This window comes from Pseudochaenichthys georgianus, chromosome 4, assembly GCF_902827115.2.
Source record: "Pseudochaenichthys georgianus chromosome 4, fPseGeo1.2, whole genome shotgun sequence".
Taxonomy (NCBI): domain Eukaryota; kingdom Metazoa; phylum Chordata; class Actinopteri; order Perciformes; family Channichthyidae; genus Pseudochaenichthys; species Pseudochaenichthys georgianus.
Genome location: NC_047506.1, coordinates 10,986,349 through 11,002,747, shown reverse-complemented (window position 1 = coordinate 11,002,747; position 16,399 = coordinate 10,986,349). Strand labels below are relative to the sequence as shown.

The window sequence follows — 16,399 nt, the reverse complement described above, 5'->3', positions numbered from 1 at the left end:
CGCAGAGATGTGATAGGTGGGACGCGATGAACGGGAGATTATTATTATTAGGCCTATTTTTTTTTTTTAAATACATTTTTTGGACCTGAGGCCGGAATCGAACCTGGGTCCTCGTGGGCGGTAGTAGAATGTTACAGACTCGCAATGGCGGTGGACTTTCACTGCGGCGGGTGTTTGCGGCGGTGGATGCGGTACCGGGCGCTGTGAAAGTCCATGGCCCACCTATGCCAGAGCCAGTGGGCCACCGAAGGCAGCAGCCCACTAACCACAGCGGCCACCGGGAAAAGTCCCGAATCTCCCGATGGCCAATCCGAGCCTGCTCACACACACACAACTGAAACCAAAATCATTTACAGACATATGTAAAAATCTCTCATACACACATGTGAAACTCTCACTCTCAAACTGTTTAAAAGGAGAGTGATTAGTAAAATATGCATAAATAAAAATAAAGAATGCTAACTAACATAAGATAAGAATAAACAAGTTTAAATGGTTTGTTATTGGTTGTGATCATATTGTAAAGATGTTTGAATTATTGAAAAGTATACAGCTCCCTTTCATCTGAGTGTTGAGAGCCGTAAATTCATTTTGTGCTCAAAGTGCACCAGATTGATGCATTTAACAAACTATGAATGTGTCATACCCACTTAACGGGAAGAAACTCAGCTATCAGACAATATTGACAATGTTTAGTTAAACAAAACACAAGGGTAATAACAAAGGCTCTGAATTAGCCCTGAGCGAAAAAATGCTAACGCGACAGGGGAAGCAAACACAGACATCACACAACGTAGCTTTACGGAGCAAACACGGGAGACATGTCTTACCTTTTGCTGTTTCTGATCACAAGTTGTGTTCAATGGCATTACAATTATAAAAACGCTGCTGAAGGTTAATCCATAGGTTAATCCAATGTGTCTGAAATGATTACTGATAATCCATCTTCATATTTATGTCAATAACGGAGTTTTCATGAGTGTATGACAGCTTCCGGTTTTGGGCATTCTGGCTACGCATCACTCTATTCACCAATGGGTAATGTTTAGATGGATTTTAGGAACTTCCCCTCGATTCCATTGTCTCTAATGGTTAAAAAGAGTTGTCAATCATCAAAATCGACCGAGGGGGGCCAGAGATATGGAAAATGCACCCAAATGACCCCAGAAGCGTTTTTTGTTTGCTAAACCTCTCTAAAAAGGTAAAATGTCTCTTGTTTGGCATCAATCTTGATACAGGGTACTTATTATATGTTATAGTTTGGATTCCTAAAGCTTTTAGTCTACTATCCCATCATTCAAGGGTGGTTTTCACTATAAGTAATGTAGTTTTTTTGGACGGACACTATAATTTACATTTTATTACTATGCTCAATCTAAATTTACTTTAAAATAAAACAATTCTATATTGATTCTGACTCTTCTACATCCAACTCACAGGTTTATCATTGCTTTGAGAAAAAAATATTATTAATGTATCCCTTTTAGAAGGGAAGATATGGGCAATTGTTCTGGGAATGTCATTTTCGAGCCTGAGGCCAGAAAAACAGGCTCGGGGTTCAAATGGTTAACAATATTTAATATTTGAGAACCTTGGCTCTGATCAAATTATGTTTTGCCTCAGTAATGTATCAATCTTCCTTTGTCTTGCTGCAGAAAAACCATCCTTACAGAGCAGGCACTCACTGGACAGTTCGAAGGTCCAGGAGAAGGAGGGGCCCCTGTGGATCACACTGGCTCTGCAGAAGCAGAAGGGCTTCAGAGACCAGCAGCAGAACAGAGACGACCGCCGCAGCCACAGAGAGGCCAAACTGGCTGAGAAACAGGGCAGAGACAGTGTATGTGCCCCAGGCTAACTCTTTACACACTTTGTATTCTTCCTGACATTCAAATAGTCTTTCAATATCCGTCTGCTCATATGGTCACCCATCTCTTCTGCAGATTACGCTGAGCCCCACAGAGAGCAGAGGAAGCGGCAGCACCAGTCCGTCCTCTAAACCTCAGACCCCAGAGAAGCCCAAGAGACCGGATAGCCTGCTGGGACGCTTTGAGAGGCGAGAACACCTGAAGAAAGCCAACACCTTACCCAGCTCTGTCACAGGTAAGACCTGCACATCTAAGGATAGAAGATACATACTGCAGATATGATTATTTCAGTGAATTTTCTAAATGTATTTGGGTAATATTTGTATATTTATTCATATGAAAAAATTATCCTAAAAATATTCAGATTCATCCATATTGGATAACATGTCAGCTTCAGCCATAAATCAATATTTCTCCATGTTGAAACTCTTAGATATTTCAACAATGTATTGATTAAAAAATAGTATATCACACAAGGATAGAGCTGCAGCAATTAGTCCATTTTGTAGATCGACAAGAATTAAGAAATCACTAATTGTTAAATGGTAACTTTTCAACTTTCACATGATAGTAAAGTGAATATTTTGTGGCTTGACGGTTGGCTTGTCCAAGTAAGAATTTAGTCAATTCTGAAGAGCACTTTTTTTTTTTTAAAGGTTTCTGATGTTTTAAAGACTAAATAGGCCTACTGTATATGGAAAAGATCATCTAGGCCCTTATGATAATGCAGATAACACCTGCAGCTAATTCAGTTTCATTTAAAGGATGGATGGATGGATGTCATGCTTTTCTGGTTATTACCCGTCCCCTTGTGTGTTATGTGGCTTTTTCTGCATGTAAACGGTCTGCAGAGTCACAAACCCTCAAAGTACACCCTGTAGCGAGTACAACTCTAACACAGAAAATACCTTTTTTTTTATTGAGTCAGGCACAATGAGTTTACATTTATACAGTCAATATTTTTATTTATTTTTCCCCTTTCCCCCTCTCCCGGTCCTAGCTAGTAAATTAAATAACTAAATAAAATAGATACATGTATAGGTAAAAGTAAAGTAATGTAGAAGATAATATGAAAAGAAAATGTATAGATAAGGGAATAAAGAATAGTAACAGTAATACTTGTACCCATATACTCACATATGTATACCCACATATACACATACGTGTGTGTACATACCCACACACATGTACACATGCACATACATACACGTACCTACATACATGTATACAAAGACAGAACAGATAAATAAATACAAATTAATCTAACAAAAACAAACAGATAAAAAGAGACACAAGGAAGAAAAAAAAGAGAAAACCCCCCCAAAAAAAACATACACATATATTCGTAGTTCCCCCATTTTCTTCTTAATTTAGTGTCTTAAGTTCAGCTATGTAGGCTATCATAGAGCCCCAAACAGATTCAAATAGTTTTGAGGAGCCCCTCAGGTTATATTTAATCTTCTCCAAGTTCAGGTACAACATTAAATCTTTAAGCCATAGAGATGCTTTAGGTGGTATAGAAGATGTCCATTCTAGGAGTATTCTTCTACGTGCTAAGATAGATGCAAAGGCTATACTGTCTTTAGTTTTCCTCTTCAACATTCGGTGGCCAGGTAGTACTCCAAAAATGGCAGTTTCTGCACATGATGTCAATACCACGTCCAAGGCCTCAGTAAGGTGTTTGAAAATGCTTGTCCAGTACCCTTGTAGGCGAGGACAAGACCAAAACATACGAGTCATGTTTGCTGGTGACATGTGGCATCTGTTACAGGTGTACGTAACATTTGGGTATATTTTGGAGAGTTTAGAGTTGGTGTAATAGATACGGTGGACAACTTTTAGTTGTATAAGATTAAGCCTGGCACAGGACGTACTATTGTTCACTTTCGCTAATGCGCCATCCCAGACCTCATCATCTATAGCTTGGACTAGTTCCTCTTCCCAATCTTGTTTGATTTTACCAAGCGATGTTTCTGTGAGACGGGAGACGGAATTGTAAATTCTTGAAATCAGACCTTTTTCGATTGTCCAGAATTGAGTCAATTATTGAATCCGGAGGGATATTGGGGAAGGAAGGGTTGTTTAGTTTAACCCAGTTTCGGACCTGGAAGTAGCGAAATAGATGAGTGCCTGGAAGGCAAAATTTGTCAGAGAGTTGGCTAAAGCTACCAAAAATATTGTTAATGCAAAGGTCCCTTACTCTGATAAGACCTAATCTCTGCCACATAGAGAAGGCCCCATCAGTGTAAGGGGGGAGAAAGAGATGGTTGTTGCGAATGGGACTATGTATAGAGGATCCACAGTCCATGAGCCTTTCTGAATTGGGACCAAATTCTTATGTTGGAAACAACAATCGGGTTATTCGAATATTGAGTTGGCCGGCTGGGTAATGTAGATGTAAGCAAAGCCAAGAGTGAGGTATTAGGACAGGATTTGGCTTCAAGCTCACACCAACTCAATGTTGGTTCCTTAGTCCATATAATTACTTTGTGGATATTGGCTGCCCAATAGTAGTGTCTTATATTTGGAAGCGCTAATCCTCCTGTAGATCTATGCCTTTGTAAAAGCTCTTTCCTAATTCTAGGAGTCTTCCCTTGCCATAAAAAAGAGGAGATTAGTGTGTCTATTTTACGAAAAAGTGATTTTGGTAGGAAGACTGGCAGACATTGAAAGAGGTACAGAAAGCGAGGGAGAACGTTCATTTTGATACAGTTTACCCTCCCAGCGATAGTTAAATGTAAATTATTCCACCTTTCCAAATCATATTTGAGCTTGTCAATTAGTGGTGGGACGTTATCTTTGTAAAGGTCTGAGAGTTTTCTACTTATATTCACGCCTAAATACTTAAAATTACCCCTAGACATCTTGAAGGTGATGAGTATATCGGGGATCTGAAGGGCCAGGCCATTTACGGGGAAACACTCACTCTTGGAAAAGTTCAGCTTGTACCCTGAGAAGGTTCCGAATCGGGTTAACAGATCTATTATCTGAGGAATGGTAGATATAGGGTTAGAAATGAACAATAGTAAATCGTCAGCGTATAATGAGAGTATGTGTTCAGAGCCATATCTGGTAATTCCTTTTTGTAAAGCTGGCCGATTTAAGCGAAATTGCTAGGGGTTCGATTGCCATGGCGAATAGTAACGGGCTTAGAGGGCAACCCTGGCGAGTACCTCTACCTAGTATAAAATATTGAGAACTTATCCCGTTAGTACTCACTGAAGCCTTGGGTGAAGAGTATAACAATGCTATCCACGACACAAATTTGGATCCGAGGCTGAACCTCTTAAGGACCTCAAATAGAAAGCCCCACTCCACCCTGTCGAAGGCTTTCTCTGCATCCAATGAGACCACCACCTCTGGTGTCTCCTTGGATGCAGGAGAGAGGAGGATGTTGAGAAGGCGACGGATGTTGGAGAAGGAGTGTCGGCCTTTCATAAACCTAGTTTGGTCTAATGATATGATGTTTGGCGTGACTGATTCAAGGCGTATGGTAGTATTTTAGCCAGGATCTTATAGTCCGCATTCAGAAGGGAGATGGGGCGATAGGAGCTACATTCAGAATTATCCTTGCCTGGTTTTAATAATACAATTACTACCGCCTCAGTCAGAGTTTGTGTCAACGTTCCCCGGTCCAGAGAGTCCTCAAACATTCTCAAAAGAAGGGGGGTCAATTTATCAATAAATTGTTTATAAAACTCAATTGGATAACCGTCTGGGCCCGCGGCCTTGCCACTCTGGATCAACCTGATCGAGTCAGCTATTTCACTAGGCTTTAGAGGTTGATCCAACTCACCCTCCTTAGCAGGTATTATGGACGGAAATTCCAGATCATCCAAGAATTTAGTTCTGTCCACATTATCGACCGGGGCTTGTGAGGCATATAGTCCAGAGTAAAAGGTTTTAAAGGTGTTGTTGATAACAGATGGGATTGTTGTGAGTTCACGAGTAGGGGTCTGTATTTGTTTAATTTGTTGGGAAACCGACTGGCTCTTAATTTGGTGCGCTAGGAGACGACCCGCCTTCTCCCCATGTTCATACTGAAATCCACGCGATCTTAAAAGCAATTTCTCAGTCTCTTGTGTTGAAAGAAATTGTAGTCCATCTGAAGATTTTGCCTTTCCTTATCTAGTTCAGGGGATGGACATGTTGAGACTTGGCTATCTAGTTTTGCTATACTGCCCAAAAGTTCTAACTGTTTTTGCTTTTTCATTTTGTTTTGCCTTGCAGAATAAGAGATAGTCTCTCCTCGGATCACAGCTTTTAACGTCTCCCACAAAAGAGATGGTGATATCCCATCAGACATATTGGTTATAAGGAAATCATCAATAGCTTTAGAGATTGTTTCACAGAATCGATCATCGTTTAATAGTGTACAATTCAGTCGCCAGGGGGGACGTGTCTTTTGTAACAGTGTGAATGAGAGGTAATTGTAACAATGTGGGCGTTGTCGGATATCACTATGGGTGAGTATTCTATGTTTTTTACAGCAGGGAGAAAATAGTTATCGATAAAAAAATTGTCGATTCTCGAGAATGTGTTGTGAACCAAGGAGTAGAAAGAAAACTGTTTCGCTTTGGGGTGGAGAGAACGCCATGGGTCCACACATCCTGTTTGACTCATAAATAGTGAGATGGCTTTAGCCATTTTAGAGGGGGAATCCCGTTTTGGACTAGATTTGTCCAAAAGCGGGTCCATTGTACAGTTGAGATCACCGCCCAAAATCAAATTGTGGGAGCTTAGGTCTGGTAATAATGATATCACCTTTCCCATGAATGCTTCATCATCCCAGTTGGGCGCATATAGATTGGCGAGAACAACATTGACATTATTGAGCTCCAACAAGCCGTGTAGGACAGAGAGTGAATACACATACTATACAGAGATGCCTTATGAGAAACCAATGTGAGTTTGGAAAATTGCACTATATAAATCTATTCTAGTATACCTCAACAATGGAATTATGATCAGTAGAAATGGGAGCTTTAACTTCTTTGATAAAAGCATTGAAACAGCTTTGTGGTATAACAAAAAGATGTGTAACTATACCGTCCTTGATTTTGTTGTCCCAGTTGAGATTGCAGACTCAACACCGTCGCCCCCTGCTGTCAAGGAGGTGTCAAAGCGCTTCCCCTCCAGTGACTCTCCACAGGTCTCCACGGAGCCGGCCTGGCTGGCCCTGGCCAAGAGGAAGGCCAAAGCCTGGAGCGACTGTCCTCAGATCATAAAATAACTTCCCACTGGACTCTGGCCTGCACAAAGACTGCACACTGCCCCGGACTCTAAAGAACCTGAAGTGTCACCATCACCTGACCCCCCCATGAAACCCCTCCTGACTGTGAAACAAGTAAAGCCCTCCACCACCTCGTAACCCCACACACACTGGCTGGTACTATTATCATGTTAAAGTGCGCTTCACATTTAAATACTTCAATACAATCGCACAGATATATGTAAACAATTGTTGCGCGCATGCACATTCTGTATACAAACACTAAATATGTCTCAGTCCGGGGGGGGCAGGAGCCAATCAAATCATGGCTGGCCATCGCAATAGCCAACCCCAATTTAGTTTTTTTATTTTGTAGCCAACTGTGTCACAATGGTTGTAAATAAATAATTTGCTCACACGTGAAAAGGTAAACACTTCTTTAGTGGAGAGGTGAAGCTCTGACATATGACAGTGTTTAATCAACAGAGGGTAACTGTCTGATTAGTTTTTTAAGGGCTACCAGTAACAATAAAACGACACGACACTGTTGGATCTGCTTTTTGACGTCTGATGGAAGTGTTACAGTTGTTGGTATTATTTATGTGAAGCAGCGGATTTATCTATGTTGAAACGATACTGCATCTTCTCTCTGAGCCTTGTTGGTCATGTACAAAAGAAGCCTTTCTTTCTCTCTTTTTCTACTCATACTGGAAACCTTAGCATAACAATTCTCACTGTGTCCGTGATGACTGTGATAGCTGTCAAAGAGGCTATTGTACCATTTTGCCATTATAAAGTAACCTTACATCTGTCATTATCACACGGTGGGTGCACCTAAACACAGCACTGAAGACCAAAAGTGTTACTGGGCATTTACAGTGAACTGCACATGATCCTCCCCACAGCTGTGTGATGACGTGGTTTGGATTTATTTTGCTTTGCTAATGGCAACAGACACAACACCGGCTTGCTGTAACATACAATTATTGTAGCTGTCCTCCCGCAACACACTAGTGTTTGTAGGCTTACGCCATCACTTCCTCGTAAATGTGATATGATCTTACGCGATATTGTAAGCATTTCCTCCTATGAAAAAAAAAGAATCCTCCAGCTTTCTCATTTCCTGCCACTCACTAAATGATCTGTATGTATGTATGTATGAACTGTACGGAAGTCAAAGGCGTCTCCAGAGCTTCGGTCAGAAAGAGTCACTTTATCATTTTGTTTCTAACGGTCGTGGTCGTGCACAATAGTGTAGTGTACGCAGTGTTAAATGTAACGAGAAAAATGTTTGGTATTATTTGCACTTTTTTCCCACTTAGAGATATTCATGATGACATTCCTAAAGAAACACAAAATGTTATGAATAATGTAAATTAAATACTGATGTCTGAACTGAAAAACTCATTATTTCCCTGGACTTTAATTAAGGTTGATTTCCCAAAGCACCCACTCTGACACAGATATAGAAAATCATCAGTGTTTATTATAAAAAAGTGTGCAGAAATGAATCCGTGTCTTCTTTGACAGTCAGTTTTAAACAGTACACATAGTCATTGCGGCACCCGACTACAAGGGAGTGTTCATGCAGCACCGGGGATGAAAACAGCTCCCCGGGAAGAGTGAACGAGGCCAGCTTTCCTCCGTCTTCTCCATCCAGGATCCACACTGTGCCGTCTGTGGAGGCCAGAGCCACCAGAATCCCCCTGCGGCCCCCCACAGAGCCATCGAACACACACGGACTGGAGTACACCTTCCCTGTGGTCTGGAAAGTCCAAATCAAAGAGCCGTCTGCGGCATTCAGGCAGTAGAGGAAACCGTCATGTGATCCACACAGAACCCTCTGATGGTCCGGTGTAACGCACGGAGAGGAGAAGATGGGTCCTTTTGTTAGAAACTGCCAAACCTGCAGAGAAATACACATTGTTAAATAACTTGTTAATAATTGCAATCCTTAAAATGGATAGTAAAGATTTTTTAAGTTGGGTTTTAGGGGTTGGACTTCCATTAGATGGTGGTTTGATAGCCCCTGCCTTTTTATAAAATTGACAATTTCAGTAAAAAAATCAAATCAATATTAATTTAAGTGAACACTATACATATTTGTACCGCTTTACCTTGGGGAACTAAACCCATTATCTATGCTCTCTTTAAAGCCATCAGATTGCATTGAAAAATAACATTTTAATTTGCAGGACAAACAAGTTGTACAATTAGGTTTTTTTATCAAATAGGCTGGTGGATTTGAACATTTTAAATATATTGTTCAATTAAACTAATATAAATGTTTTTAAGGTGGGCATTTATTTAAGCAGGTTAATTTGATTTTCTACATTACATTGTTTTACTTTCAGCATGCAGACCACCATCTAGTGTACGTTATGCACTGACTATGGGTCAATGATGAAAATCCCATTAAACAAAAATCTAACTATCCCTTCAGGATCTCAGTCCTGACCACACCCCTGGTCACTGGTAGTGTATAACATGTTAAATCGGGGGAAATAAATAAGTGTTAGTTTCCTCACCAGAGTCCCTGTGTTGCTGACGCAGCAGATGTTTCCATCCACAGAGCCGATCAGCACGTGACCAGAGGAGGCGTTTGGTGATGAGAAGAAAGGGATGTCTCTACAGTACGACCACAGGACCTCTCCACTGTCCTGGAACAGCAAAAACGAAATGCGTCAAAATGTCCTTCACCTAACAAAATGACAAAACAGTTTCCTGAAGTTTGTTATTATCTTTACTCACAGGGTCAAGACAGAGGAGATGACCTCCCAGTGAAGCCACATACAGCTGTCTGAGTGACGAGTGGAGGCAGGGGGATGAAAACACAGCCCCTCCCCTACAGTGACGCCTCCAAACACACTGCTGAACCTAAAAGATAACATGAATTGAACTTAATTTATCTTCAATACAATTACAAATACATACTTTTACTTAGTTATTCCCAGAGAGTTTTAAACTAACAATTAAAAGAAAACAGTTGATCCTTTCTGTGTTTTTATCAGCTTTAAAACCATTTCCCCAACATGAAAGAACATGAAACAAGACGCATGCCACAAAACATTTAAAGCTTCCAACCTTTGGGTCCAGGGCGTAGACGTGGCCATCATGTGAGCCCACGATCACCAGCCCTGTGAGGGGGTCTACAGCAGGACAGCTCTTTACAGCGTCTCCAGTCTTAAACATCCACCGTGTCTGTCCAGATGCAGTGCACAGGAAATACACAAAGCCATCGTAACAACCTGGGAAAGTCCATGAAAAAACATTAATGAATTCTAAATTAAACAGAGATTTACACAATATTCTGAGAGCTGGTACCGACCTATCACCACGAGGCTCCCGCAGTGAGACACAGCAGCTGAGGCTTCGATTCTGTCTCCGAGGACCCGCTCCCACAGGAGGCTCCCGGTGGTCAGGTCTAAAGCCTGGATCCTGTGAGAGTGGGAGCCGATGAACACTGTTGTTTTAACCTCCTCTGATCCTGAATCTGTTTTCTGTTGTACTAGAAGCACCGGGGAGGCGTCCACACATCTGCCTGTGTCTGAGGACCAGCTCAGACTGAGGCTCAGAAAATCCTCGCTTCCTCTATCACTCAAATCCTTTTCTCCAAGTGCTTCAGTCTGGACGTTTTTAATTGCTACTGGTTTTCGGATTTCTATAACCTCTCCTGCTCGTCGTATAACTTTAAAAGCCCATGTCCCCCCCTGCGGTCTCTCTGCTGCTGTAGACTCTGTGCGCTCTCTCTTTGCTTCCACCATAGAGGGGGCTTCAGTACGTCGTTTCTTGGCCTCAGATGTCGGTGACTGGCTCTCCTCAAGTGGCGGCAGCAGTGTTATCCTCTCAACATGGCGCAGTACGTCAGAGAATGTCCCGTCAAGAATCACCTCCAAAAGCTCCGGTGAGGTCACTCTGAAAGCAGTGAGGATGTCTTCACAGAGGTGCAGCGCCTTCAGAGAATCTCCTCCACTCAACAGGAAGTTCGATTTCTCGTCGATAGTCGGTTCTTCAGGAAGACCTAGAGTTTCCTGTTGATAGGTAGTTGAGTTTACACATACTGAGGGAACAAAAGCAATCTGTGGTATATAAGACTTTTGCATCCTCTTTAAAAAGCTGCTCATATGTCATTAGAGGACAACCATTTATGACTCAAAAACCTAGCATGAACGATATGTTTATATTATTTTCCACGTTTACAGAGTTAAAGATTTTAACCAACTTTGGTACAGATAAAAACTACTAATTCCTTTTCAGAACGTTAGAACTTTAATACCACTGTCTGTGTTTACATTACTGTTGTTTCTTTTAAAATAAAATGATAATAAAGCAGCAATAACCCTTGTTGAAACCAGGAAAACTGCATGTTTTTTCTAAAAGGGTTAACATGAGATAATGGCTCATCTGGATGAAAACAGTAAACATTTGAAGCCAAGGAAATATATTGAAAGCCTAGTATAATAGAATTTGTAATTGTATGTTGTAATGGCATTGTGATAACATGTGGTATAATACAAATATTTAAGGTTGAGGCTTAGGTTGAACTTCTAAATGAGAATTACACACACCACAACCAAAATGTCATGTGCATTAATGTGGTCAAAATGAAGAGAACAAAAAATGGTTGCACAAGGGTTCAATTGGAGTTATGTTGGCAAAGTATTGAAAAACAGCTCATACCTGCCACAAGGACTGCAAGCTTTGCCTGAGTTTGGTGACATCTCCCCGTGAAGACTGTAAACACCGTCTCTGTCTTTGGTATATTTTCACAAGGGCCTCCATGTCCACTTTTCCTGTGATAAACCAAACAGAAGGATAACTTAATCAGTGATGGTCATCATGGTCCTCCTCTATGTAACTGTTACTTCAATGCTCACCATGAGGGGTCAGGCACAGGGCCGGCACCTGCACCAGCGTGTCTGGGACACTGTGAGAGGGCAGCAGCAGAGACAGCTGGTTCAGGATCAGTCTGCGAAGATCTCCATCTGCACCGCCTGTCTCCCCCTGGTGGTGACTCACAGCAGAGGGGGGGTGTTCCTGAAGCTCGGCAGAGGCAGAGGGTGTTTGTTCTGGATGCTTCTGTGCAGATGTGAGCGGAGAAGCTTCTTTCTGGTCTCCAGATGTGGATGGCACGACAAAGGCGAGCAGTCGGGTGGCTTCAAACAGAGCCACAGCGCAGGCCTCCACCTGAGGCAGACCCAATATGAGCTGGAGAAGCACAGGAAAAACATGAATTCCTTGCCAGTTCTTCTCCTGAACCATTATAAAACGTGCTCTGTTTACAGTCAGATCACACCCCCTTAATTCAAACCATAACACATTTTTTATCCAGTGTTTAAAGGTCCCATGTCATGCTTTTCTGGTTATTACCCATGTAGCTTTTTCTGCATGTAAACGGTCTGCAGAGTCACAAACCCTCAAAGTACACCCTGTAGCGAGTACAACTCTAACACAGAAAAGACCCGTCTATGCTGCCCCAGAACGCCTCGTTGGAGATTTCTCTGTTTCTTCCTGGGTATAGTGACGTAACGTCCGCGGAGCCCTTACGTTAAGTCCGTGGATTGATAAAAATGGACCAATCCACACACACACACACACACACACACACACACACACACACACACACACACACACACACACACACACACACACACACACACACACACACACACACACACACACACACACACACACACACACACACACACACACACACACACACACACACACACACACACACACACACACACACACACACACACACACACACACACACACACACACACACACACACACACACACACACACACACACACACACACACACACACACACACACACACACACACACACTTCCGCAGATTTCTCCGCCTGAGACGGCGGGACGCGGCGAGGCTGGCTGCGGGTGTGTGTTCGGGCTGGGTTTCGCTGTGTCTCTCTGTCTCGCAGACGGCCACTGGGCTCACAGGGAGGGGGGGGCAGGAGCTCCAACGAGCCGTTAAGGACAGAGAGTGAATACACATACTATACAGAGATGCTGTATGATAAACCAATGTGAGTTTGGAAAATTGCACAATATAAATCTATTTTAGTATACCTCAACAATGGAATTATGATCAGTAGAAATGGCCATGACATGGGACCTTTAAATCAACTTTTTTTCTATAAAAATAAAATAGTTGAATTTACAAAGTTGCCATAGGTTTGAGAAGACGTTGGGTTTGTTCATGTACTTGAAGAAAAATAACCCTTTCCAGGATTCTTCAACATAAAAAACACATCTGCTATAAAATATAATGCAAATACTTTATGAGCGAGGGATTGACAACCTTTATAATTTCTTATTTTCTTAGGATTTGCCTTTGATATGAGTATTTTGATGTTGCCCAATGGAGGATTTTCTACATCAACTTAAAACTTTGAGAACTATATGACACTAAGGCAAGTTTATTTATTAAACATGAATGAATTTGTTTATTTGGACGATACAATATATACATAAAACACCTCTTACTTGTTGCAAGCTGTCCAAGTTCACCCGCTTGCCGTGGCGTTTAATCATCCTGTCTTTGCGTCCCAGGTAGTACAGCTGTGTGTCCTCAACATTCACCCAGTCTCCTGTGGCTCTCATCGTCCCGGAGACAACTGTCTGCTCATCGTCAAGGAGACACACCCTGTCCTCTCCACCTGCAGCAGGGATCATAAGGAGATGTGTTTAATTTTATTCAGAGGAATAAGATTCATAAGATTTGTCAATGAGATATTTTATACCTATGAACACCTGTCCTTCACCCTCGGTAACAATGCGGCCATGTTCGTCTCTTACTTCCAACACTGTGTCCATCAGAGGAGTCCCAAGAGGCACAAATGGCAGCACGCTGAAAGGCATGTAATGTTAAATAAAATGACTACATGTAGATTAAATAAATGCTTTTAATCAGAGTACACTCACAGGTTTCCAGACTGTAGTAGAGACTCTGGTATTTTGTAACAGCTGGCCCAGCAGGACACCTCTGTAATGCCGTAGATATTGTAGATGTGTGTTTTGTTGTCCTTGTGTTTCCAGTTCCTCAGCAGAGCAGGAGAGGGGCAGGCCTCTCCACCCAGAGCTAACACCCGCAGAGAGGAACCGGATGAGAAGACTTCATGTTTGAGGACATGGTGCCCAAAGCGGCCGAGCAACGTTGGTGTGACCTGCAGAAACAAAAATACATTATAGAGGCCAGAAAGTAATCAAAGCAAAGAGCAGTTTCTTCACACTTGCCTGAAGGACAGTCGTCTTGTGATCCTTGAACAGCAGCCGAGCAAGTCGACTCGGCATTTTCTTAATCACAGACGGGATAATGAGGAGCTGAGCCCCGGAGGATAAGGCTAGGAAAATATCCACCACAGAGGGGTCAAAGGTTAGAGGCGAGGCGAGGAGAACCACATCATCTGCACTCATCTGGAACAAAGATCTGAGCCAAGAGAGCAACTTTTAATATGGATCTACAGAACAATACTTAATGGATCAATAAAGAGAGAAATACTCACTTCAGATGCAGTATATTAGGGATTATACACTTGTGTGGCACCCTCACAATCTTCGGCAGGCCAGTTGTTCCAGATGTGTGTAGGACATATGCCAGGTCTCGGTGGGCAGCCTCCTTTAACCCTGCAGCTGGAGCAGCACAGAGATCAGGCCCGTCCACTGTCTGAGCTCCGGTGTGTTTTGGTCCCGGGTGGTGCTCAGCGACGGGAAGCAGCTTGATTTGTGTCAGGGTTAGTTTGAACTTTTGCAACTCCGCACACACCTCCACAGATATGTGTTTGGCGAGAGCGGCCTGGAATTGCTTTACAGGAGGAGGAACAAAATAGATTGATTACTCTTCAACAGATCGTGAATTTAAATGTTAATATATAATAGAGACAACTAAAGTGTGTATGTCAAGAAAGGGATTTACATGAAACATTAAAAAAGGCAATGTTTAGGCTTTAAGATACCATTTGCACTTTATTAAAACAAACTCAGAAATGGTATTGCACTTAGGCTTCAGGAGTTTTGTCAAATACTCCCCACGTTCTTTGCATATCATTTTGTTTTGATATGTATTTAAATTACACCAGTAAAGAAAAATAACAGCTAAGGGGGGGGGCTGGATTAAAATTTATTTCTTGGCCCTTTCGTATTGTGTCAAAATCCACTTTAAAGAGGTTAATTTTTTAAGTTTAAATTGTGCCCAAAATATGAAGATATATTATTGTTAGCTTCTGGGTCCCTGGAATAAAGTTGTTTGGTCTGCCTACCCTGATCTTTAGAGGAACAATATTGCTGATGTATATAGATCATTATCAAGTGTTTGCACAACAAGTCATTATCACTATTGTTGTATTTGCGTTCATATTAATTACATATTAAGTAACCTGCAGCATGTCTGTCTTCACAGCACAGTACTTGAGGCCACATTGGGTCATGACTCTGGCAGAGAGAAACCCTGGAGCCTCCGGGTCCAGCGGGACATAGGCAGCAGGAGTCTGCAGGATCCTGGCAAACAACACAAAACAATTATTATTTGCATATTTAACTTCTGCTCACCGAAATAATTACTACGGAAGAGGATTAGGGCCACATGAGAAACATTGGGATGTGACAAAACGTAAAACAAAATTGAATCTAGTTCTGACATTCATCTCAGAATTCTGATTTTATTCCCAGTATTCTGACTTACTGAGTTTAAGGTCAGAACATACACATATATTTTCCTTTTGGTCATCCCAAAATAATGTTCTCATGTGGCCCACTGGCCCTTATCATATTCCGTACATTAAACATATGACATGGCACAGAAATTCATAAACTGTTTATGCTACAAACTCATTCTACTGTGTTTTGAGAGTAGTAAACTTAATCAATGAACTCACCCCAGAATCCAGACAGGAATAAACAAATCATCACAACAATACAGCCCAATCACTCCGGTATTGGGAGAGCAGTTCTTTTGTAGAACATGAGACAGTTCACAGGAGAGATCCAGCAGGTCTCTGTACAGCAGCACCGACACCGAGCCGCAGTCATACTTCACAGCTGGTCGGTCTGGGTGCAGAGAGGCGGCGATAGAGACCAGCTCTTGCAGCGTCCGGGCAGCCATCCTGAAAAGACTCTAAATAAATACAATACCATGTTCTGTTAGGGCCGATCCCGACAAGAACAATATCTGAAACACATATTGTAATTCATAAATTGTTCAGTTTTAGCGAATGAGGTTTTGTTTTAGAATGAAGAGGCGTTGGGAACGTGTTATTGTTTGTCGCGTGAAGATTACGTCATGTTAAGGGCTATTTCA

General features: G+C 41.9%; 2 protein-coding genes across 3 annotated transcripts in view; one reads left to right on the top strand and one right to left on the bottom strand.

Annotated features, from left to right (window-relative positions):
* cracd (capping protein inhibiting regulator of actin dynamics) overlaps positions 1-8,532 on the top strand; it is a 30,802-nt gene extending 22,270 nt beyond the window's left edge. The window contains exons 5-7 of one of the 2 annotated variants that reach the window (XM_071202863.1): positions 1,656-1,837; positions 1,941-2,100; positions 6,938-8,532. In XM_071202863.1, coding sequence (XP_071058964.1) covers positions 1,656-1,837; positions 1,941-2,100; positions 6,938-7,098 — 503 coding nt within the window. In that variant the 3' untranslated portion in view covers positions 7,099-8,532. The remainder of the gene's footprint in view (positions 1-1,655; positions 1,838-1,940; positions 2,101-6,937) is intronic. The other variant, XM_034081287.2, reaches the window with a different exon arrangement.
* An 11-nt stretch (positions 8,533-8,543) lies between these two features.
* aasdh (aminoadipate-semialdehyde dehydrogenase) lies at positions 8,544-16,360 on the bottom strand. The gene is made up of 14 exons (XM_034081286.1): positions 15,978-16,360; positions 15,480-15,600; positions 14,610-14,908; positions 14,341-14,533; positions 14,029-14,270; positions 13,848-13,954; positions 13,591-13,763; positions 11,955-12,285; positions 11,758-11,870; positions 10,406-11,108; positions 10,162-10,325; positions 9,829-9,954; positions 9,606-9,737; positions 8,544-8,983 (listed from the first exon to the last, which is right to left on the bottom strand). Exons 1-14 carry the CDS (start codon positions 16,202-16,204, stop codon positions 8,564-8,566), a joined length of 3,351 nt encoding a protein of 1,116 aa, XP_033937177.1. The 5' UTR covers positions 16,205-16,360; the 3' UTR covers positions 8,544-8,563.
* Positions 16,361-16,399: the final 39 nt, after the last annotated feature.

Bases quoted from the DNA above. Each gene is read 5' to 3' on its own strand.
- aasdh (XM_034081286.1), bottom strand. From the start codon at position 16,204: ATGGCTGCCCGGACGCTGCAAGAGCTGGTCTCTATCGCCGCCTCTCTG. The intron at 10,326-10,405 runs GTCGGTACCAGC...GGACTTTCCCAG, and splicing joins CGGGAGCCTCGTGGTGATAG to GTTGTTACGATGGCTTTGTG. The intron at 9,738-9,828 runs GTGAGTAAAGAT...TTGCTGTTCCAG, and splicing joins ATCTCCTCTGTCTTGACCCT to GACAGTGGAGAGGTCCTGTG.